The sequence below is a fragment of the Labrus mixtus genome, chromosome 7 (genome assembly GCF_963584025.1).
Source record: "Labrus mixtus chromosome 7, fLabMix1.1, whole genome shotgun sequence".
In the NCBI taxonomy this organism is placed as follows: Eukaryota; Metazoa; Chordata; class Actinopteri; order Labriformes; family Labridae; genus Labrus; species Labrus mixtus.
The window spans coordinates 18,628,781-18,653,811 of record NC_083618.1 but is presented as its reverse complement, the minus strand read 5'-3'; the positions used below and the strand labels follow the sequence as shown (position 1 = coordinate 18,653,811).

General features: G+C 37.9%; 1 protein-coding gene and 1 long non-coding RNA gene across 5 annotated transcripts in view; one reads left to right on the top strand and one right to left on the bottom strand.

Annotated features, from left to right (window-relative positions):
- The window catches only part of LOC132978268 (uncharacterized), a 95,963-nt gene that overhangs the window by 70,112 nt on the left and 820 nt on the right, over positions 1-25,031 (bottom strand). The gene's annotated exons all lie outside the window — the stretch shown is intronic.
- igfn1.1 (immunoglobulin like and fibronectin type III domain containing 1, tandem duplicate 1) lies at positions 823-25,005 on the top strand. Of its 4 annotated transcripts, XM_061043415.1 has the most exons (26): positions 823-989; positions 5,490-5,575; positions 10,874-10,993; positions 11,792-11,934; positions 12,275-12,374; positions 12,879-12,923; positions 13,760-13,793; positions 13,902-14,085; positions 14,196-14,309; positions 14,401-14,569; positions 14,716-14,988; positions 15,147-16,007; positions 16,498-16,602; positions 17,855-17,995; positions 19,174-19,298; positions 19,418-19,559; positions 19,738-20,031; positions 20,125-20,421; positions 21,367-21,546; positions 21,678-21,806; positions 21,904-22,212; positions 22,570-22,655; positions 22,762-22,954; positions 23,044-23,340; positions 23,973-24,299; positions 24,422-25,005. In XM_061043415.1, exons 2-26 carry the CDS (start codon positions 5,527-5,529, stop codon positions 24,424-24,426), a joined length of 4,722 nt encoding a protein of 1,573 aa, XP_060899398.1. In that variant the 5' UTR covers positions 823-989; positions 5,490-5,526; the 3' UTR covers positions 24,427-25,005. The 4 variants fall into 4 exon arrangements, with proteins under 4 accessions (XP_060899398.1, XP_060899400.1, XP_060899401.1 ...); XM_061043417.1 differs by lacking the exon at positions 17,855-17,995 and having other exon boundaries at positions 824-989; XM_061043416.1 differs by lacking the exons at positions 823-989; positions 5,490-5,575 and adding an exon at positions 8,920-9,029.

The following is a 25,031-nucleotide window of genomic DNA, read 5'->3' as shown; positions in this document are numbered from 1 at the left end:
GCGGCCTTGAACCTTGATTTAGAAGTAGCTATACACACACGTTGGCTTTATAAAAAGCCAAATGCTGAATATTGTTTTCTAAGCTGTCTTATTTTGAAAAAATTATGTGATGAATAAAGATTGTAAAATCAATGTGTCTGCTTTCGATTTTCAATTTCAGTTTGTCAAATAAATATTGACCATTTCGAGCTTCGTTGTTATGTTATTTGATGTTGGGAGGATGGTCATTGATTTGTCCCAGTTTTAGCTAGTAACACATTCAACTAGTAACACAATTGTACAATACTTACACACTATCAAATTTTAATTACAGTGAAAATATTTACCCGACTAGTTTAATGAGCTGGAAGTAAAAACCTTTTCACTTTTTTTTGCAGTTGTATGCAGTGTGATGAAAGTCAAAGTATTTAGATTCAACACGAGTAAGACAGTCAGGTACAATAAATATTTAATATCCCTTCAAATGTATCAAAAGAAAAAATAACAAAGGATTGTTTGCATTGAGAGAGTCTTACCATCTTTATTTTCACAAAGAATAGATACATTCAGGACATTTTAACTTGATCTATAAAAACATTATATTTAAAGAACATGTCAACATTAACCATATAATCACTGAACTTGGATATATCTTGATCCGAGGCTTCTAAACAAGACAAAATCCTCTTTGTTTATGTTACTGTATGTGGCTAATGGTAACAAATGATTCTCTAAGAGGTATTTAACCTGCTCTCTGACCCAACCTTCACTGTTCCCCCCCTGCATCACCGCCCACTCAACCTCCAATGTCTTTGGAGTCACCACAAATACAAAAAAAGCCTAAATAGCTTTTGGCAGTCCAGTCCAGTCAGTAGAGGAGCATCAAGCACAGACTTACTTGCACACTGCTGGAAGGATCTATTACATTGAAAAAATTAGGAGAAGGCACAGTGTGACCAGACTGCTGCCTGAAAGGGAACAGAGCTGACAGCACTGAGGACTGTGGACAGGTAGGTGGCTCTGTTAACAGAGGCTGTAGAGGAAAATGTTCTGGGTAGTGGAAAGAAATGGATTGCAGGCAAGCTATTTCTTGTAAATCGGCCCCTGCACATGTAATCAGGATTAAGACAATGTGTTCTTTCACGGTTTGCATCAGAAGGCTATCAGTATTTAGGGAGCAGGTGCACACATAGAAGCAAGAAAATAATCTGAATAACACATGTATGTGGATGATTAAGCCATGTTTCTATTTTTAATATAGCAGAACTTGCCGAGCTCAAACAGCAAGTATAGTTACTTACAGTAAATAGGATTTTAATACCCTATCTAATTTCAGTTGCTCAGATTACCTTGTAAATAATTTATCATATACGTTAAACTCTGTACAGGATTTAGTTACACAAAGACCACACTAATTTGTTGTTCAGTGCATGAAATCACTTTAGTAACGCGTGCAGGCTTCTCAGTTTGAATTTCACAGTTTTAAATCTGAGAGCTGGATCACAGTATTGAGGTCAGAGCTGTAGGGTTGTTGGGTGCTGATGACTAACTTAAGACGCAGGAATCAAATCAATGTGCAGCCTGAGAGCCATGGAGGGTGTGGGTTGTAGTTTGGCTGAAAATAGGACTTCTGCTCACATTGAATAACTACACAGGACTGTAGTAGATACTGTTCTGACTGTAGGTGTTCTCTCTAATCTGCCTCAGATTCGTGAGCATCCAAAGTCTGTTTCTGAAAATAAGCTGTTAAAAAGCTATACACAGGGTAAAGACTTGAACATGAATGAAAGACTAAAAATGAACTACACAAACATGCATCATCTTGGCTGGCACTCAAATGGGCAAATCCAATGGAAGTCCATACAGCACCAGGAGTGCTCATTTGACACCAAAAGGCCTCGTCATCAGGCCCAGTTTTATGTGAGCTGAAGCCACTTTCTGTCTTTAACACTCAGCTGCAGTCAGTGATGTGTTGAGAAATGCAGGGGCAGACATTCGAGAAGCAACCACATACCATTTCAGGAGTATGAACTAAGGTGGTTCAGGGATCTGCTGTGGGTGGCTGAGACTCAGTAGTAGTCACGTACTACTGACACTTGAGGCATTACATGTTTGTCTGCTATGCAGCATCTAAACCCCCCCCCCCCCAAAAAAAAAAAATTCAAATTCAAATTAAATATGATTGCGGGCATCATATAAAGTAACTGTATTTCACATCATTTATACAAGAAGAAGTCAACTTGGGGTAATGTCCAGGGACGTGCTGTAGAACCCTTGTAAAGATAAAAAAATTACAGTCCAATAGGTTTCATCATGCATGGACAGCTAAGGAACAACAGAAAAGCAGTAATCATCACGTTATTATGAAAAGTTAATTAAGCAGGAGAAGGTAATTGTTATCTGAATTGAGATACCAACATTGTATTGGGGAAAAATCATTAGTATTTACACAGCAGAAGAGAAAGCACATAGGGTAGGGTTACGTTACTCAAAGAGTACAGGCTCTGAGATGTACTCACAGTATACTGTAAGGGTAGCTCTAAGCGACATTTTCCTCTGTTACCATGCAGAGCTTACTGATCCTCATGTCATATTTAGGAGACAATTCAGCTTAACACATTTTAACTTGGAAAAAAAAAAAAAAAAAAAACCTAGCTTCTTGTGTAAATGAATAAGATGAATACGTTGTGCTGATATTGTTGGCAATGTTAGTTTTGGGATACTTCCCTCACAGGCAGAGTTACCTCTCCAGACCGTTTCATCTTGAGAGGTCTCTTTCAACACTTTCTTTCTGCTACATCTGTCATATCTGATATCCAGCAATAGCTATCGCAGGAATAATATTTTCAAGTGCTATCAGCCCATCCACTTAGTTTGTAGAAGGACCTGGTTGGGCAGGCAGTGAGCAAAGATGTAAATAAAAAAAAGCAATAGATACTTTTAAATGTAGAACAAGTAAAGTTACGAGCACACTACAAATGTCAGGAGATGATTGTTTGGAAGGTCAGGAGGATGAAAGTAAAAGTTCTGTCAGAAAAACAAAACCTCAAGTAAAGCACCTGAAAACTTCATATATGTTTGTACTCTTTCATGCAATACCTCCATATTTATATTGGCACATGTTCTTTTCTGTGATTGTGTGTGCAGAATAAGATATAAATACTCAAACATACTCATGAGATCAGTAGTGAAAAGGAAAAGAAAGACAAGGGAAGGCGAGTTTTGGTACAAACTATGGGTTTAGAACAGAGGGTGAAAAGCTGGATACATTTTCTTTCTGCTGCAGCAGTCCAACATTTCAGATAGCCTGTGTCTAATTTTAAGCTTGGTGACTTGTTATGTTGCAGCAGTGACAACCAGCCTGCCTGCCCACATACTGGTTATATGTAATGATAATATGAAGCATGTATTTAGAGCAACAGTGTGTGTAAAGTTTAAAACTGCAATGCAGCCTGCAGAATAAATCTTTCAAATCTTGGTGACAGCAACAATGACAGATGCTTAGAATCTATTGACAGTTTTTTGTCCGCAACCCCTCCCCCACATGTCAGTATTCATTTAAATCACTTGAGAGCCTCAGCCAAACATTAAACTATAAATGTAATGGGCTAAAATGGCAGAAGTATTCAGTGGGAGGAGAGGGGAGTGGGTTTCCTTTAATGCAAAGGGACTCCTGCCAAGCTGTCTCCTGTTGCAGGCGGTTTTGCAATTACCATATGTGTTGTGCAGTTCATTTTCACAATCCAACAACAGCCAAGATTGCTGATGGAGCCCAGAACGGTTCCGAACATATGCTGCTGCATTTGGAGAACTGAAAATGAAGCACTTACTTTCCAAGACGGCAGGTTTTATTTTCAGTCGGACATCAGGACGGACTGTAAATATTGTAAATTCAAGTTGAAATATTCAGGAAAAAGATTTTTAGTAAAATCATGGTGGCAGTCAAAAAGAGAAGTCTTCACTTCTTTAAATCAAGACTGATGTTTTAAAAAGGCCACTTTGGTTTTTGTTTAAAGGGAAACTAAGAGTTTGTTCCCATCAAACTTCTTAGTATTAGAAGTTGGCTTTAACATGATCTCAAATGGGAAGCGTTTTTTATTGTCTTGACAAATAATGCACACTGAAAAACTTAAAAAGAAATATACCTTATACAAATGTTTTGCAAATGTGTGTGCAAATGTTTTCAAAGGTAAAATCATGTATCAATCCATGCTTCAAACTACATCAGAAGTGTAAGTAATACAGTATGCAAACGTACTAAACTCACTTCAAGGTTCATGCAGTCGAGGAATAACTATGTTTCTTTTCATGCAGTGGGAGCTTTACACACTAGCAGGCATTAGAGTACAGATGTACACTTTACAAGCTCTGGCGTCACTCAATAGTTGTCAAAATATCCATAATTATGAAATAAATCCAAAGCATAATGTATTTTAAACTAACAATCTGTTTTATGTTTACATGAGGTTATCCAATTAAGCACATAAGCACAATTTTATTCACAGTATCCAAAGCAGAGACAAAACTTACCTCGTCATGTTAGCAATATTCTCTGAGGATGTATGTTCAGCTGCAAAGTTATAATCACAATATTAATTGCCAATACACAACCACACCTACTTTGAATCTCTGTCCAATCAGAAGGTTAAGACCTCTTCAGTGGAGAGTCATAAGTTCAGATTTTACAAGAACAAAAAATAGTAATGGCTTAAAGTGATGCATGTGACCTTTCACAACTGAGGGATATGACTCATGTAAAATATGAGGCAGATGTGATTCCTTCTAAGTGTCATGTTGCAACAGGTGTTTTTCTACATAAAATGATCTTGGTATCTTAAAACAAAGATGTGAACCTTGTGAATGTGGTAAACAAATCCCCCTTTCAGACTCTGCTTAGATTTGTTATTTTGGAAACATACAGTGATAGACTTGATGTATATACCTGTGAAAAAGATATAGGCAGACCTGAAGGTGCTGCATGCTGAGTGCTGCATCCTTTGGCTTTTTGTTTTCTACTATCAAAGTATTATGTGCTATTACAACTCATCACTTATTCAAATTAAGTTAATAATTAATGAGGACTAGGGGAATATAGACAGCCCAGTGTGCACAGTGTTTTGAAATGTAACTCTTCACCCTGTTTATTTAAGGCTCTGACAAGTTCCTTGCTTAATTATCACAGGTCTCCAAAGGATTCCTGAGACAGACATTTATCCAACGTTAAGGCCGACAGCAAGTAAACATGACATTGGTTGCTGCCTCTCACTGACATGTTCAAGTAACTGCAGTGTGCATCCCAGGAGTCAGGGCAATGGAGTTTCTCCCAACATGATCCAATAAATCCATGATGTTCAAAACAAGAATGAGAAAGATCTAGACCTATTCTGAAGTTGAAATAATAACTGACCTCAAGCTTTCAAGAGACAGTCAATCAGTATCACTTATTTGCCTCTGCATCTATGCAGTGCTTATGATTCCCCCTTGAAACTTGTGTGTCTTTTTTGCTACAGAGCCTCCTGAATCAGCAGAGCTCAAGAGGAAGCCAAGATGTGGAAGAAGTCGAAGGTGACCGATCAAACTGCCGCTGGGCAGGCGGGTAAGTGCTGAGTGTTTTACGCCCTCTCTGCTAGGTTCAGGGTTGGTATTGCAGCTGTCTCAACTTGTGGGTCGTCTTATCTGAGGATGAAGGTGAAAAGGATTCATCTGAGTTACAAAACCAATCTTGAAGCGAATAAAGGTTCATGACATTGCGTTTTACAAAAAAAAAAGAAAAAAGACTCAAAAGAAGCAAGAACCACCTGGGAAGCGTACAACCTCAAAGATTGCACAAGATCAGTGTGCATCTTTTCAGAAGATTTGGAACACCCAATTCATCTGAAGAATTCTGCTCTATGAAGACGGTTGAATATTTGTGCAGAGAGAAAACAAAGACAAGAACCACAGCCTCTTTTGTGCAGTTAAAGCTGTCCCAATCATCAGTATACACATGCTACTTTTTAAATGGAAGTTTTTGCCGAAGAAAAACTTGCTGAAACAAGTTGTCATTGGTCGGCTTTTCTTTAACCACAGATTTGATTATAAAGCTGCCTGTCAAATGATCGACCAAAGGTTTCCAGTTGCAAGAAGATTAAATGCAAACCAGTTGTTATCCCCAAACAAGAGCATGTTGAGAAACAAAATCTCTTCACGGAGATGTCCAACAAATGATATCTGAAGAACGATGCCAACAGCTGGTGGGTTCAAGAATGATCAACAGTCATCACAGAAGATCAGGTCAATGGTCACTATACGATGCCACAATTGAAGAGGAAATTGAAAGGAATTGGTGCTGATAACTGGTAGAAGATGAAATGGAGGGTTTATAACAATACATTTCCAACATTCTCCTTCTCTACAAAGTATTTGCTCATAGTTTCTCTCAAGCACTGCGCAGAAATCATCCTGAGATGTCAGCCATGAGAAAATGCCTACGCCAGCTTGAAGTTAAGTCTAATCAATAGTTGTACAGCACAACTATTTACACGCTGCTGTAACAACATATTACTAACATACTTTATCATTTTTGTCTATGACTAACCATTTTTTTGTTGTGTGATGCGTCTGAGTATTGTGTTCTGCCTCAGGTGTGTCCGTGTATGTGCTTCCCATTCATGGGTTATACTGTACGTTGTGGTGTTTTATGTTCATTGTTTCAATAATCCCGTCAAAGTTCCAACCTACCATGGTGCTTTTGTCAGGATTTATATTTACCTGTCCTGTTCCCTCTCCTGCTGTCATGTTATGTGTTAAGTCGACCGTTCTGAGGGAAGTCACCCAGAAGACAAAGGTATGGGAGCAAAAACGAAATCAAATTACACAAACGACTCACCGTCTGTAAGTGCATGACTCCATGTTGGGTGAGTTGCATGTATGATGTGGTCTTCATCACCCCTTGAAAGGTGTCATCCGAAATGGATGATTCAACTTTCAGTGTCACAACACATGCATTTCATTGTGACTTTCTAAACAAACTTCATCCAGTATGAAAACTAGCTCAAGGCTATTGCTGCTGTTGATTTCCATGTGTCTACTTTATCTTATAATTTAAAGGATGTGCAAAATGTTGACACATTTAAGGCTCATTAAGTAAACGTGGCCGAAAGGGACACACCAAAGAAGTGGCTCCAACTCTTCTAAAATCTAGCTATCTGATAAGCCATTCCAGCTTTTCTGTGATATTGATATCCTGCAAACAGTTTTAATTTGATATCATTGTCAAGTGAATCTTATTTCAGGAAGCATTTTTTTTTAAATGATGAACACCAAGTCAAACTGAGTAACCCTTAAAGTCTCCCTTTCTGTACTTCCTTGAGATTTTCAGGCTTTTCAAGCCTGACCCACATGCTCACCTTAGCTTCACTGTGACGACCAGGACTGTCACAGATACAAAATTGCAATTTCGATGATCCAAACAGTTCAAAGCAGGTCTAAGAGAACCGTGTGCTGTCAAGTTAACACAGAACATTGAGGTCTCGAGGTAATCAGCTGGAAAAAACAACCATGACCTTTTGCAGCCCTTAAGCCTCACCCAACTCGAAATATCTTTTGATTTCTTGAATTTCCTGTGACAGTCACAGTATAGTTGGGGAAACACTGGTACATAATGCTCTCATGTATTGGTCTGTGAAGTTTGAAATTAGTAACTGTACCTGCTTTCCAGCTATAGACTGGATAGCTTTTCAGCAAAAAAATGCAAAGTCCTGGTAGAGAAGCAAGAAGCTTCCATGTTGAAAATAAACACACCACATGAGAACAGTAGGGACATGTTGGTGAGGCAACAGGTTTTGAAAACCTCTCTGAATGTTATCTTTATTATTCTCACATTATTATGTGAGGCAAGACAGCTCTAATTATAAATCTACTTTTATACACAAAGGTATTTGAAAGTCCCTTTTTAGCCATTTCAAGATGAAACAAGTAAAACACAAAGCTAAAATTAACAGAAAACAGAAATAAATAGAAGAAAGTGCTGCAGTGAAGTGCAGGGTTTAAATACTGAAACAGAATTTGTGCTAGTCTTTATGTTGGCATCCAATCATTATTGATAACATTGGTAAACCAAAAAGATAAACTCCTCATTGTTGAACTACTGACAGATAAAGCAAAGTACTCATGCTCGTCATCATTACTAACTTGCAAAAGTGGCCACGGTCTGCTCCACTGCATTTCTTAAGATATACTGGACTCAATTACATATGACCTCTGCCCTCACTGTCATAGATGGTTTACAATTCAAGGTGGGCACTTGAATTTGAAGCTGAAATAACTTGTGGCTCTCCAAGGCCACCAACTATGGGTAAGGGCAGCACACTTCTGTCTTACGGTCCCAGACAATAAAAAAAAGATTGCCCCACTTAAACAAAGAGAAGACAGTTACTTCAGGCATTTTATATTATGTACTATTATGCGAAAACTGCAATATCCACTAAAAAGCCCAAATTTGAAGTGACAGAAACCATTTCAGGATCTACACAAAAACAAGACACCAAGAATTTTTGCGATGGTTTAAAATAGGATCTATTATTTAAAAAGCCATGTTTAATCAGCTCAGGAATAATAGGAATGTAAACGTCTTTTTGTACCAAATTTATCACAGTTAATCTTTATCAGTTATGTTTCGCTGACTGACCCATGAAATCAATGTCTGGCTTAAACATGCAGCTTAAATTGCTGGTCTCCATTAATAGCCTGATCATTATTTCCATACAAACATCTGGCTTTTAACAATGTCCACGGCAAAACTCATATAACGTTATCAGCATTCTTCAACATTCAGGACATACTGTTGTTTAGCACCTGATGCAAGCATTTCACCTCTAACGTGCTTCAGAATGCAAAATGCTGGGGCACGACGCTCATCTCTACTTACTTTATCAACATATTCTATAGTTAATATTCTGCCTGTTACAGGTTTTTCATGCCAAGAGAAAATTATTAAAGACCAGGGATCCCTGGACCAGCTGAACCCCTGGGATCAGCATTCAGTGATGATCCCCTCAAGATTTCTGTTGGTCAGTCCATAGTGGTTGTCTCGGGGGTATTGGGTTCTGCAAAAAACACGTCAACTTGCAGGAATGCCTTATTCTGAATCAATTGTTTTGAATAGCCAGAGTAGCCATGTAGATAATGTGAGGGAACTGTCCAATTTTCTCAGATTTAAGCGCTCTCAATTTTGACTGAACTGAACAAAGTACAAGAAAAATAAGTACAAAGATAGGTACACTTAATGGCTGCACATAAGTAAGGTAAATATACATTTATTGCACGCAAAGTAAGATGTTTCAAGTTTATCTTGTTATGTGGACAAAGATGGAAAATCAAGATGCCTTCAAATCTAAACTTCACCAGAAGATCCTTTTATGATTACTTATACAACCTTGAGATATAAATGACTTGATTGAAGGGATGGAAAGACCAGAAGCAGGCGTAATTACATTCCAAGTCAATGACAATCCATCAGGAGACTTCATCAGGGTATACAAATAACATGAATTTGGGAAATCATAAAGTAGAGTTATTGGACAAAAAATCGGATTGGTCTGTATTTGGTTTGTATTTGAGAAAACCTGTTAGTGAGGCAAGCCCCAACAAGCTAACCATCAAACTAAGCCCTGGAGATGGATGAAAAATTAACTGAGCTGTATGTGGCCCCATTGTGATGTCATGAACCCCGACAAGAAGGAAATCGTTATCCAACATACTGGAATGGCAAATATTTAGGGGTTGTATCCAACCAGTGAGAATGAACAAAACAATCCCCAATATCCCCCACTAGCAATAAAGAATGGTTGAACTTTGAAACATGCAAGGGTCCTCTAGCATACTCTCAGAAAAAAAAAACAATCAAACTCAAAGTAAGCACAATTGGTCCTCTTTAAACTCAATTTGTCCAACCTTCTACGTACATGTATTAACTACTCACACTTTCAACACGACATAAACATCAGTGTTTATGGCAACTGTCTTGATTTGATCACAACAAAGACTATGTTTATCACATCTTCTACTTACATTTATAGGGTCAGTTATGGGTGCATGTGTATTTCAGGACTGAACACTCACTACTAATAGAGAGAGGCCAATGAGAAGGCAGAGTCCACATCAGATACTCACAGACAACTTGTTTTAACTTTATTTTTAAAATGTACTTAAAAATGCCTTTTACACATAAATACATTGATAATTCCAATGATACCCTTGAAAAATGTAGTGACTTTTGACCCCCCTACTGTTCTTACAGTTTGGACTTCTCAATGTTAATATTGCTGTGAGGGTGTAGTTAAAAAAACAGGAGATGTAAACTGACTCACTTGTATTTAGTTCTTGCAAAAGGCTTCTACAAAATGTAAAAACCAAACATTGTTAGATATAAGGCTGCAGGAAAGTCCTGCTAATTTGGTTCAGAACTTTTGAAATACTTCTGTTATCCCAATTTAGACGTCAACCTGATTATTATTCACACATTTGCATATAAACTACTGATTAGACTTTTTCATTTGATCATTACTTTCTCTCTTCCTGGACAATAAGGCCTTAGAAGTTTAATCAGTTTATCAAACATGCCACATTCTTTAGTCAGTCTTCATTCATTTATTGTTGAATGTTACGATGCACAAATTAAACAGTGACAATATTTGCTGGTACAAGAATATTTATCAACTGTTGAGCAAAGGTCAATTATTCTTAATGAGCCATAATTATAAAAAGTATTTTTTCCATACCTTTTTCCATTTTCTCTGATTTACAAAGATCCCTCTTCATAATAATTTATATTTTCATGTCTTGATGAATAAATAATGTATACATGTGTCCTCCATATTCTAAACTTATTCTTACTTTCTTTTGATTTGACCAGGGATCAAGAAGAAGTCGAAGGTCCCCGGGGTGATGATTACGCAGTTTATCGAGGAACTTCCAGAGGACATGTCAACCCCTGATTTCACACGCAAACCGATTGCTCTGACTATTCAAGAGGGTAAGTCTCCTTGTCTATAAGAGAGATCTTTTAATTCACATTCATAAACCAACACAAAGACAAACATACTTTTAAAATACATATATCGATTTTAAGGGAATATTGTTGGCACGTTGTTGATCAGTGAATGCGTCAGCAGAATTCTGGTGGATCGATCATAATGGGCGCTTTGTTTGTTTATTTTCTGTCCTCCGATTGGATTTGAGTTGGTATGATTGGTCAAAAGATATGTCATTCGGTCATTTGCCTTGCAATGATGTTTGACATTATCGCATTTAACGATAACGAGAAATAAAAAAATGTGAGGCATACTGTTTTAAACTGCCTGTGGGGAAATAAAACATGTTAGAGTCCGTCCATTCTTGATGACAATCTCTTTCTTTGCATCTTCTTTTCTAATTTTAGAGCACACAAAGTCTACTACTTTTCCCTGACTCACTTTCTCATGTTTCTGTGTTTCTGAGACTTGCCGTCTGGGGGGCGTTTCCGTTTACTTGCAATGCCTGGTCTGAGTAAAGCATTTGATTGGCTGAGTAGTATCAGGTTTGATGGCCGCAGTTTAAATTAGATTACAGCTAAATAGCATTAAGAGCTACAATGTTTAAAAAATGGAAATGTTTGTTAACTAACCTGATAATTATACCCCCGCTTGTATCGAAATCGCAAAGAAATAGGTGTGATTCTGGCAGATGGCAGAGAAGGGCAAAATGTAGAAAGGGAGGGATCAAAAGCTATCAAGCAAAAGATATGTATAATAATTATACTTTGTAGTGAAATCTTCAATTAATTCCATTTCAGGTAAATTCGCCGTCTTTAAAGCCATTGTAGTGGGCAACCCAACACCTACTGTGACATGGAGCAGAGCAAACGGAGAAATTCATTTTCATCCTGACATGTGCCAGCAAAAGTATGACGATACTTCCCGCGAGCATACCATTGAGGTAAGTTTACGAAGTAGCATTGGAGGTATAAATGATGACCATCTGCAACAAATACCAAAGGCATGGTTTCATGATATTTACACTCAACAACAAAATAACAAAGCACTCTGCCCAGAAGAGCGACATGATCAAAAATAGAAAGCATCGGTGCATCAGTGTCAACTCTGGTCTTATGTTTTATCAAAGGTTATGATTACAAGAATTAGTTTGTTGGTCGGTTCAATATCAGTTGCAGAGTTATATTCAGATAAGCAAAAACCTAATGTGGCAATGCTTGAAGTTAATTTAATTCAACCTGCATTCAATGACAATAACAATCCCTTTTACTCTGTTTCCATAGTTTCCTAAGGTGGCTCCTGAGGATGCTGACACCTACAAGTGCTTTGCAACCAATGAGTATGGAAGGGCTGTTTGCACTGTAGTCTTGAATGTCATTGAGGGTAGGATCACTTATAATTACTTGACTTACTATCTTTTATGTATGTTTAAAATAAGTATGGTATATTTTCTCTAATTTGCCACATTTGTATCAAAAATAGGGTAATAAACATATTAAATATGGGTAAAAACAAATTTAAAACAACAAGAGGATTAGTATTTTTGAAATGATTGTGACTTATGGATTGTGCCTTGTTTTGATTCTTAAGAAATTTCTTATATGTCTTGTGAAATTCTGGAACTTACTAAAGGGTTGCCTAAGAGTAGGTTCTGTAAGAAATGGGGGCATAATAAGCCAAAGCTTCAGCAAACACCTTCTTGGTCAGTTTAAATCCCTAGATGTATTTATTTGTACATTTTATATTCATAAGTAATGGTCATAGAAATTGGTGTTTTTGCTTTGTTTTTAGTTGTTGATTTATTTTTATGCTGACTTAAATAAACTTAATTTAATTTAAAGGGTGAAATAGCTGTTTGTAATGATGATGGGTTTTTGTTGTCAACAGTTGGATTTTCAAAGACCAAGGAACTTCAAAAGAAACAAGGAGAAGGTGAGATTGAAAACATTTGGACCCTAAAAGAACTTTCCAAGAGACAAGTGATATTCAAGCCAAGTTAACCACAAAAAGAGAGATGATATACACTGTCCTCGCCCCTGTCCAGACACAATTAGCACTCAAAACCAGTCCAAACTCTAATTAAAAATACATTTTCTACAAAGAACACTTTAAGGGATTTGGGAACCCAGCTGTGAACAAAGATAGATAATGATTCATGGTTTTCATCTAAGCTAAAAAATAGTGGGAAATATGCAGCAGCTCAGATTCTCTGTTTTTTAATCTAGGCCATCTATTTCCATAGAAACATGACATTTTATTCATTAATTAGAATTAAGGGGGAAAATTTTGCCTGTTGTGGTGCATCTGCCACAACAGTGCAGTGCCACTATGTGCTGACACTTGACACACAATTAACTATTTTTAAAAACGCCTGAGAACTGTGAATATCAGCGAACAGATTCATCTTGCTGAACACAAAGTGCCTGGGCTGGATGGTGTGTGTTCAGTTGCCTTTATTCAGGCTGGTATGCCGGGCTTCTCTAGCCTGAAGTGTTAACGCGACAGTGTAACATTTTCTGTTATCATTCAGATAATTCATGTGAAGCAGCATTTTATTTTTATACAGGAATACTCTGTGGGTGGCCATTTAGATAGGACTGGACAATTTCCTCTATTAGCCATGAGATTGAAACTCTGGCTTTGTTTAAAATATATCACTGAAATTAGTTATAGAACATAGTATTTGTAACTTTGAATATAACTTGATCTTTCTAAGGCAAAGTATGACAGTGAGTGACAGGCTGATGTTTCTTGTAAAGTCTCCACAGATGCAACAGACTTCAGAAAAAAACTTAAGAAACGGTGAGTGACATTTTGTAAACTTATTTCTTTGTCTATGAAAATTTCAATGAAACATTAGTTGGTTTAAAACATGGCGTGTGGGGCCAAATGAAAATTGTCACCTTACAGTAACCCTGATGGAACACGAGAGGAAAAGTCGATGGAGCCAGAGGAGAAGGTGTGGGAAATCCTCATGAGCGCTGATAAGAAAGACTATGAGCACATCTGTTGTGAATACGGTGTCACAGACTTTCGCGGTATGCTGAAGAGACTCAGTGAAATGAAGAGAGAGAGAGAGGAGGAGATTGCTGAGGTATGTGGCCTTTTGGATTCTTCTTTTAGTCCATCATAAGCTTGTCCAACAAAAAATGTGTCCTAAATGTTGTGTTTTTTTGTTTTTTTTTGTCCTTCTTGTCACTGCAGTTTGTTACACAAATCAGTGCCTTAAAGCATATCGAGGTGGATGACGACGACTGTGCAACAATTGAATTGGACATGGACCTCAAGGACCCAACCAGCAAAATCTTTGTGTACAAGGTGAGATATTAACAACTGTCTTGTGAATAACATTTCTGTACTGAATCATTTCATATCGAAATGATAATAATAAGTCCTTATATTTCTGCAGAATGGTGTCATGGTTCCATTTACCGAAGATGAAGGGGATGAATTAAAGCACAGTTTGAAACAAGTTGGCAAGAAATATATCTTTCGAATTAAAAAATTGGGTTCAGAAGATGCCGGACTTTACTCAGTGGATGTTGGCGGTGTCAATGTTTTTTCCACAGATTTCAAAGGTACGTCCTCCAGAAAATGAAAGTGATGAGACTATGTTTAGTGTATTACTGATGAATGCTAACCCTAAGAATGGGTTTAGATAGGATTACTGGTGCCATTTAACAGTCTCTCTTTGTTTTTGTTATTTCTTTATGTAACCCTGCAGTACCTGATGTTGATTTTGCGGTCAAGATACAGGAGGTAAAGGCAGAAGAGCGAGAGGATGCCCTCTTCCAATGTGTCCTTACTGCACCTATGAGTGAGGTCAAATGGTATGGCAAAAGCGCTCTACTGTCAAATAGTGAGAAACATGAAATCACTGTATCTGAAGATAAGCTAATCCACAAGTTGATTGTGCGAGACTGTATGCCTTTAGATGCAGGTATCTATGCTGCTGTGGCAGGAATCAAATCCTGCAACAACTGGCTTGTAGTTGAAGGTGAGAAAATGATTTTTCATTTTTTGCATTTTGATTTTGGTACTTATTCTAATTGCATAAATCACTATTGTTTTTTCAAAAATGTTTAAATGACCACAAACAAATGCTTGTTCCCCATACCTATAACATACAAATACTCAAATATTCTTATTTTATAGCTGACAAAGATCCAGCCAACAAGGGCAAGAAGGCAGCTCGCAAAACTACTATGGCTGGAGCCACTAATGATGAAGAGCTGGTTAAAATAGCAAAGGAACAGCAAGAAAGATATCGAAAGGAAATGGAAGAAAAAATGGAAATTGCTAAGAAGGCTCAAGCTGAGAGAGAAGCTGCAGACGCAGTTGCCAAAGCAGAGGCTGAAGTTGCTAAAAAGGAAGCGGCTGAGGCTAAAGCTGCTGCAAAGGCTGCTGCAAAGGCTGCTGCAAAGGCAAAGAGGGCAGCAGCCGCTAAAGATGCAGCTGCAAGAAAAGCTCAGAAAGGTGCTGCTGGTGGTGCTGGCTCAGCTGCAGATGGTAGCGGTGCTGCTGGAGGCGCAGGTGTTGCTGGAGGAGCTGGTGGTGCTGGAGGTGCTGGTGGTGCTGGAGGCGCTGGTGGTGCAGGGGGAGGTGGAGGTGGAGGTGCAGGTGGAGGTGCTGGTGGAGGTGCTGGTGCAGGTGGGGAAGAAGATGGAAGTGGAGCTGGAGCTAAAGGAGGAGCTGGGGGCAGAGCTGGTGGCAAATTAGGGAGCGGTGAAGGTGGTGGTGAAGGAGAAGATTTTGATGGGGAAGAGGACTTTGATTCATTTGATGATTCGGATTTTGACTCTGAGGATGAAGAAGGAGAGGAAGGAGAGGGAGGAGAGGGAGGAAAAGGAAGAAAGGGAAGAAAAGGAAGAAAAGGAGGCAAGGGAGGAGAAGGAGGAGAAGACGGAGAGGGTGGAGAAGGAGAGGAAGGAGAAGAGGGCGGAGAAGGAGGTGGAAAAGGAGGAAAACGCAAGAAACGTGTGAGAGATGGTCCCCTTGTTCCTGATACAGTTACAGGTAAGTTCTTCTACATTGTATGCAGCTTTCAGCATTAATTACCTCCAACATTTAGCTGATCATTTTCCTGAATGCTTGTCAGGGTGAAAAAAAACAACAATTTATAGACATAAATCTGAACTAAATTTTGGAATCATTATAATAATTATTAATGGTAACAGTCGAAGCTTTGTATTTTCTGTATGTTTCTGTTTTCTGTGTTTTGAACCAGGTCTCTTCTTTAACTCTTCTTCTACGTCTTTCAGCTGTGTTGTGTATTATATCGAGGTTCTTCTTCTTCAAGTCTTGTACCCTAGAAATACTTTAACAATGACTCACAAATATATAATCAATTCAAGGGCACAACTAGGACTGAAACTAGCTTCAACTGATAAGTACAGTATATCACGTTAATGTAGGGAAATTAAGTCATAAATAAGTATAACAGTAGCATAATGAAAGTATGAAGAATGCCATTCTGAATAAAGTTGCTATTTATTATCACTAATAGGAGATAATAATGATGAGGAAACCACAAACGAACAAGGTGAAAGTTCTGGGAAAAAAGGAAAACGTCCCAAAAAGAGAAATGTGGAGGTTGAAGAAGCTGTTGTTGGTAAGAGTTGTATGAGGATGCATGCTGCATGCATGAGTAAAGTCATTGTGAAATAAAAATGACTTTGAAATCAGAGTAGGATATTCTAGATGCAGCTGTATTAACAAAATGAGTCTATATAACGCCGATCCTTTGACTGACAAGTTGCAAAGCTCTACACTGCTGCGCTGTAACAATTGAGTAATCATCAAACGATTCTCTCTGAAAGGTCTCATCAAGCCACAGTGACAGAACTTACTTCATCACAGTCATGTATGACTGTGGCATGGTTTTACTTATTTCAGTAACATAGCACCAAAAAAAAACTTTTCTGCCCCCCCAAATTTTAAAGTTGTTTGTAATAACCATCGTTTTAATGTACTCATTGAGCCAGTTGATAAATAACACCTGATATCATGTCTTTGTGAGCACTTGCTGTTATGGTCACCTGAGAAACAGAAAGCAGTATAGCATTTTAATGCGATGCTACATTCTGCATTCTTAGCTAACCCTTTACCCAAATCAATATAGATCTATTCTATATTTCTGTGTGTTTGTCTAATGTTATGCTTTTATGTTTGTTTCTATCTGTAGTTTTAAATACATTGTATGGTTTGCTTTAAAGTGTCATTTGGACGGGCTGTACAAAAATTTAAAAGTTTTGAAAGAAATGTTCAAAACAAGAATCGCCTCTTCATTAGAAATTAGTTTTATTTTTTCTGAGAAACAGAATTGTTACAAGATACGATAAGATAAACTAAATGGATCCCCCAATGTTATTGTTACAGCAGCTCAAATAGTACAATCAGCAAAAAATAGCAAACATTTAAGAACAAACATATTTACAGTCATTAAAAATAACTGGAAAAATACAGTAGTAATAATAAAATAGTAGCCTACTATAAATATATGCAGGGTGGATGTCTCAGTCTGCTGCTGAATGAGCTGCTGTTATGTATCTATTTGTAAATACACATATATACTTACCTCAAACACTGTATATATGCTACAATTAAATTAATTGTGATGAATTCTAAAATATATAGACATCAGCCCTTTATCTATTTGTCCCTCATGCTACTGAATGTGTTTGTTATTTGTGTCTCTGCCGATCTTGTGTTGTTGCTCTGTGTTGTTGCTTTGCAATCATTTGCCATCATTGTTATTGTTTTCATTAGTGTTAACTGTGAGGCATAACCAACATCAAATGAGAAACATTGGACTGATGGTAATTAAGATGATATCCCCTAAAACTGAAAAACATAAACCACAGAAGCCATTGGTGCCAGTGATGATAATGGCATCGGGGCAACAGCTGAAAATGGTGAGGGTGCAGACGGCAGTGAGCCAGCGGCAGCTGGCAGGCGTGCAGGCCGTGCAAGGCAAGGCCCATTGATCGAGGAGAAAGTTAGTGGTAAGATTACTGGCGCTGCACTAATTGCTGCATGGGAAGCACCGTCACTGACCAAAGTCATTTGATTTGCAGGTGACTTTTCCAGTGATTGACGCGTTGACATTAAACCTGTGTGGCCTCTTACAATGATCAGAGTAGAGAAAGTGTGAATTTAACCTTGACAATTTCTTTAAGAAATGCTAATTGAGTTTGACACACTAATAGCTTTTGCTTGAACACAATAGAATTATTTCTCTTGTTAGCAGTGTTGTTATCTAAACTCTTCTGCTTTGTAGACAACAATACTTTTGATAACTTATTTTATTTCCAGGTTGGACATCAGCAGGCGATTTTATTTTAATACTTTAACGTCTGCCTCTGTCTCCTACGTATTGGGTTTGCTGAATATGTGTGTGTATGTACGTGGAAGTAATGTTTAATAGCTTTGCTTGCTGTGCTCTGTGTACATTATTGCTTGCCTCTTTAATAATAATTCAGGATGAGTCGGTGCATTGAGGTTGATTACTTATATGACCACTTGGAAAAATGGTCGTGTTCTTCATCAAATAACTACACTGCTTGTGTGTAGACACACTCTTACTGTACAGCATCTGAAGATGGAAGACAACCGAAGATGACTTTGAGGATGATTCTTCTCTAAACAAATGTCTGCACATTGAAGACAAAATTCAGATCAGACAAAGTGCTCATTTCTTCCACAAGGAACTGCCAGGGAAATATAAATATCATTGGGATAGTTGCTGTCTTGATGTCTTAATGGTGCCCATTTCTCTCAAGAGACAATCAGCATTGAAAGTCATGTTGTCTTTCTTATGAACTGTGCCAAGGATTCAACTCTGCAAGTTTTCAAGTTGAAGGAAACTCCCAAACAAGACAGTCTGCTACTCATTGACCAAGAAGACATCCTCAAGTTTGAAAAGAATGCAAATTCTGCTCTTCTTACACCATATAATCTTTTCAGAAAGCCCTTACATTTATCTGTATTGAAACATATATTTTCCACCATGTTCATTGTAAAATACGTGATATGTAAGATTCAAAGGACAAGGTATGTGTTCAATTCTTTGTAAATGTCGATCCACAAATATAAAAACTTGAAACAACTAAAAAAACAACTGACACAGATTTTAGCTGTTGGCCGTGTCCATTCAGTAATTTATTGGTTGATAAATCCTCAGACCCAGGAGTTCACTTTCATGCCGGGCTTTCCGACTGCAAAGCCATTAAGGGAGAAGCAGCAGAGCTGGAGTGTAAACTGAGCAGTGAAGAATGTGAAGGTATCTGGTACAGAGATGGAGAAGAGGTAAGCTCAGCTCTGAATGTTGTCAATGAATAGAATGAAGGCTTTGGGGCTATATCTCCAATAGAGTCTCAGATGAGACTCTATGGTTTTCTCTAACAATGATATCACTTTAATTACAGATTAAATCAGCTGAGGGTATAACCATTTCAAAAGAAGGAAGTTTCCACAAGCTGAAAATTCACAAAGTAACAGAGGAATTTGCTGGAAAATATAAATTTGAAGCAGATGGGAGGAAGACAGAAGCCTTGATTGTTGTTGAAGGTAAAAAAAAAAACATTTCTTGAAAATGCATTAACTATTGCATTAATCATTAAAGTGCAAGGGAGGTCTATATTCTGATAAAAATGTATTTTTCAATATTGTAAAATTTCACTGAACTACATAAGTAGCATCTCACTGCTTAACATGTCTGTCTGTATTGCTTTATCAATTATTGTAGATCCACCACGGTTTGATGCTGAGGAAATGGAAGCATTTAAAACCCCTGTAACGGTGAAGAAAGGACACAAAGCTACCTTCAAATTGTCCTATATTGGACAGGAGCCTATAAAAGTGCAGTGGTACCTTGAGGGTGAAGAGCTTTCAGATGAGTCGAATATCAAGCTGGAGCACTCAGATGGTTACACCCGTCTCCTTCTTACCAAGCTTCAGCGCAAGGACAGTGGTGAAGTCAAGATAAAACTGAAAAATGAGTTTGGCACTACTGAGGTTGTCAGCCAGCTTGTGGTACTTGGTGTGTATTTATAGGTTTTATCCAGTTTTTGAGTAGGTTGTTTTTTGTTTCGCGGTCCACAAATTTGTAAACCTGTTTTTTTTTTTTAAACAGATAAGCCTACTCCTCCACTGGGACCTTTGGAGATTGTTGAAGCCTCCTCCTCTACAATTGAGTTTAAGTGGAGGCCTCCAAAAGACAATGGTGGCTGCAAGATAGACAACTATTTCCTTGAACGTCAACAAGTCGGCCGCAACACCTGGAAAAAGGTGGGTCCAATTGGAGCAGAGGCAAATTACAAAGACTCTGATGTGGACCATGGCAGGAGGTACTGCTATCGCATCAGAGTGGAGACTGAAATAGGCACCAGTGAGCTGATGGAAACAGAGGACATCCAAGCTGGAACAAAAGGTACAGTCCATTATTATTGCGCTATGTTATCTTATGGATACCACCTTTAAAAAGGCATTTCCAATTTTTTGTATTTCACATCAAAAGAAATATAAATATCATTGGAATATACCTTCTCACAGAACTCTCCAGTCAAAGTTGTCCTTGGTTAGCAGAGAGGATTACTGTGTAATCGTTGACCAATGGCAAATTGTAATGACAGTGTTGACATGTGAAGTACCAGGGTCCTAATGGAGGAAGTGTTTGAAACTTTACAGTTATGTTGCCCTATCCAGTTGTATTTACCCTCCACTGCCTGTATATATATTGCTCCCCCCAAAAAAGGCTGAAGATAAATCAATCAATCAATCAGTTAAAAACAAAAAACAGTGTTTATCTGTATAGCGCCAATTCAAAACACATTTCTATCTCATGATACTTCACATAATGAGCAGGTCACATTTTTTAACAGAGACCCAGCATTAATCCAGCATGAGCAAAGCACTTGGCAACATTTAGCAAAGGAGCAGTGGCAAGTAAAAACTTTATTTTAAAAGGCAGAAACCTTGAGCAGAACCAGACTCACGTTGAACATCCATCTGCCACAACTGTGTTGGGCATAGGAATAAGCTTATAGGTGGGATGTATGGAGATGGAGAACAAAAAGATGGATGGAGACAAACAAACAGTGCAACACCAACGACAAACAACAACACATAATACAGCCCTTATGCTACAATGCTTATTATAATGTACTGGAAATAAAAGAAACGAAAATAGAAGTGTGATTTTGTGACTATATAGCACTTGCAATTTGCTCATATGGGCTGGGTCTGTCTCTCGATTACCAAGCCTCCACCATACAGTGCTTTTGTCTTGTGCAATGTTCATTAGAAGACAAAGCTAATCTGCCTTTTACACCAAGAAGTCATTTATTGGTGACATTTTTTTTTTTTTGGTGTACAGCATACCCTGGACCCCCATCAGCTCCAAAAGTGGTCACTGCCTTCAAGAACTGCATCACCCTCTCTTGGTCTCCTCCAGCCAACACTGGAGGAACTAATATTCTTGGATACAACCTTGAGAAACGCAAGAAAGGCAGCAACCTTTGGGGCCAAGTAAATCCCCTCGATGACATGATCAAAGGTTACTATATCGTTTGTTGATTTAAATGTGTTTGTTCATATTTTGACAGCCAATTTAAATACCAATGTAAAGATCTCATATTTATTCTCATGTTTTAATTCCTATATTGCATATTTACTGTTCTCATACAGGTAAAGGATTTGGAGTTAAAGATGTGGTTGAAGGCATGGAGTATGAATTCCGTGTGTCAGCAATCAATAACTCTGGAGCTGGTGAATTTAGTACACCGTCTGAGTTTGTGTTTGCAAGAGACCCTAAAAGTAGGTGGACATTTTGAAATATTATAATAGTTGTTGTTTTGTCCATATTTCATATAAATGTTGTATTGCAGCACTGACTGTGAATCATGTCTTTTAGAGCCTCCTGGTAAAGTGATAGATTTCAAAGTGACAGATTCAACCTACACAACTCTATCCCTTGCTTGGACAAAACCCAAGGACATTGAGGGGGTCGAGGATGAAGCCAAGGGATACTTTGTGGAGATCAGGCCTGCAGAAAACACCGAATGGGATCGCTGCAATAACAATGCAATAACTTTGAATTTCTACACTGTGAAAGGCTTGAAATCGATGGGAATGTACTGGGTGAGAGCTGTTGCAACTAATGATGGAGGACAGGGAGAGCCGCAGCAACTGGATAACTACATCCTTGCGATGCCCCCTCCTGGTAAGAAAATGTCCTTTAGTTGGTTCTGTAAAACACATTGAATACTACAGGGTGAGTTGTAGTATATCAGCATTTACATTTGGAAATTATCTTGAATGCTTTGTTTCAAAGTATCTCGTGACACAAGTAAGGATCCAACGGCACATTTGGTTTATGAAATCAAGATATGGAACGTACATGTTCAAAAGATATAATTCTTCATACTATTGTGTTTTAATCAACACAATATTGGGCACATAAGTTAAAAGGTTGATGTTTTAACTTCATATGTCTGGGTATATGCTCAAAAATATTATGGAACAAAATGAATTGTTTAAGAGCATTATTAAAGAACATTTCCATCATGCTTTTACCTAGTGAGACCACGTTTCACGGATGCCAAAATAAAGAGTTTCATGGTGGTGAGAGCTGGAAACTCTGCACGATTCAACATTAACTTTGTGGTAATTATTCATCGATAAATCCTTGCAACATTATTTGAATGCATATAGGGATTTTATTTGGTCCTGTAGAAGGTTTACCATAATTACATTTTCTTATTCTTTGTAGGCCTCTCCTTGGCCTGATGTGATCTGGCTGAAAGATGGAGGGCCAGTGCACAAAAAGGTGACCATCAGCAATACAGAGGGCTCATCCCAGCTTCTGATTGCTTCATCTGAACGCACAGATACTGGAATCTACACTATCATTGTCAAGAACATTGTTGGTCAAGAAACATACAGCATAGAAATAAGAGTCACGGGTAAGTTAAGTATCTTTTGTTTATAAATGGTTTCCTCCCATTCCATCCAGATTAAAGGAAAATAAATGTATCTTGTATTTTAACTTCAGATGAGCCTAAAGCACCAGGCCCTGTGGATATTGACGAAAACGTGCCTGGCACAGTGACCGTTTCATGGACCCCATCTGCTGATGAAAAACGTGACGACAGGCTGCATTACATGGTCACTAAGCGTGATTCAAGTAAAAGAACCTGGAACACAGTTGCGGATCATATCTTCAACAATAAATTCACAGCCTGCAATATATTGCCGGGTAGAGAATATTGGTTCAGAGTCTATGCTAAGAATGACATGGGCTTGTCCAAACCCTCTGAATCACCCAAGTGGCTCATAGCGAGCAAAAAGGGTAAGTTTTATGGCAGTGGACGACACATGTACTGTTTAATGCACCTAATTGTTTTTGTAGGATTTTATACATTTTTTATTATGCGATGAAGTGTCAAGGTTGACACCCACAAAACAGGCATTGGTGTATACTGTAGGTACAAACAAAAAGTTTTTGGGGCACAATTGAGTCACACCTAAGTCTGAAGATCAGCCCTGGTTTTCACCTTTAACTCATACACCTTTTGTACATTACAACATTTCTTGCATCTGTTTGTGAAGACTGTACCACAACGTGTTGATTTTCAGCTTAAATATACGTTTTATAAGTATAAGCATAAGTTTTGATGGAATTTGACTTACTAACTTGATAAAATCGTCACACTGAACGATGCATGTTTGAAATGGCTGTTCATATAATTATGGAACTTCAAACAAGTTGTCATTTTTTTTAATCTATTGCAACAAACAAAAAACAGGAGGTGAATATTATTTCTATGGTGAAAAAGCATAGTGCTTAAATTGGGACAGAACATATACGGCATTTTAAATCAAATTGTACCTGTACCAAAATCAAGCCATTGTTGAATCGTGTTCTCTTGTTGGTTGATAACAATTGTAACTTGATCTAATGCCTATCGTTTTTTCTTCCAGAAAAATTCACTTTGAACATGCCAGAATCAAAGGTCTGTAATTTAGAGTGTCCTCCCAAGTTCCTTGTCCCACTGAAAATGCACACCGCTCCTCAGGGGTATGAATGCTACATGAGCTGTGCCATAAAAGGAGATCCCACACCTCATGTGACATGGCTCCGCAACGGCATAAGTCTGAATACCAACACCAACTACTTCATCTCCAACACATGTGGAGTCTGTTCTCTGCTCATACTGAGGGTTGGCCCTCAAGACATGGGGGAGTACAAGATTGTTATAGAAAACTCCATGGGGATGGCAGAGTGCTCTACCAAACTGACAGTCAGAGGTAAGTGTTTAAAGGAGTGTACATTTTAAAAAAAAACTTGTCAATATATTCTGCATTGGTATGAATGTCATAATTTAAGGATCCTAAAAACACACATTTGTTTTTCCCCCTTTTTCTTCCAGAATAAATGAGCACCCTGGAAACGGCAGAATTGCTTTCGACCCAAACAGAGTCCAGTCATTGCTTATTCACAATCTGCATCTTTAGAGTTAGGCAAACCCTCTCAAATGTCTCTTAAAAGTTTGTTTACTTTTTGATAAATGATTTCCCACTAAGTAAGTCCGAGTAAAACGGACACATCCAGCCAAACTCATGTCTTGTTTGTCTTGATGTAAGCAGTGCAATCCCAATAAAAAATATGCTCGACACACTGATGATATTTATTCATGGCATATAATAAATGTAATATGCATGTTAAACAGAAAAAAGCACAGTAGTGGATACTGCTTGGCATTGATTCTTTGAATTTTAAGTTGAGTTTGGTTTTTTAAACAGGTTTGTTTTCAGCTTTTAAGATGCACGTTTCTATTCATTCTTATAGTGACTTACATTTATATCGTTTTCCTATTGCGCATTTGAAATCCTCCCTTAAATAAAACTAAGAGAATAACCTTATTGACAAGAAAATGTTGACACAATCTGCTTGTTTTAGGCTGTTCTCGTGCTAATGCATATACAATTAATGTAAATAAACAAATCATTCTTCTGTTGTGATTTTCATTTTTTTAAACT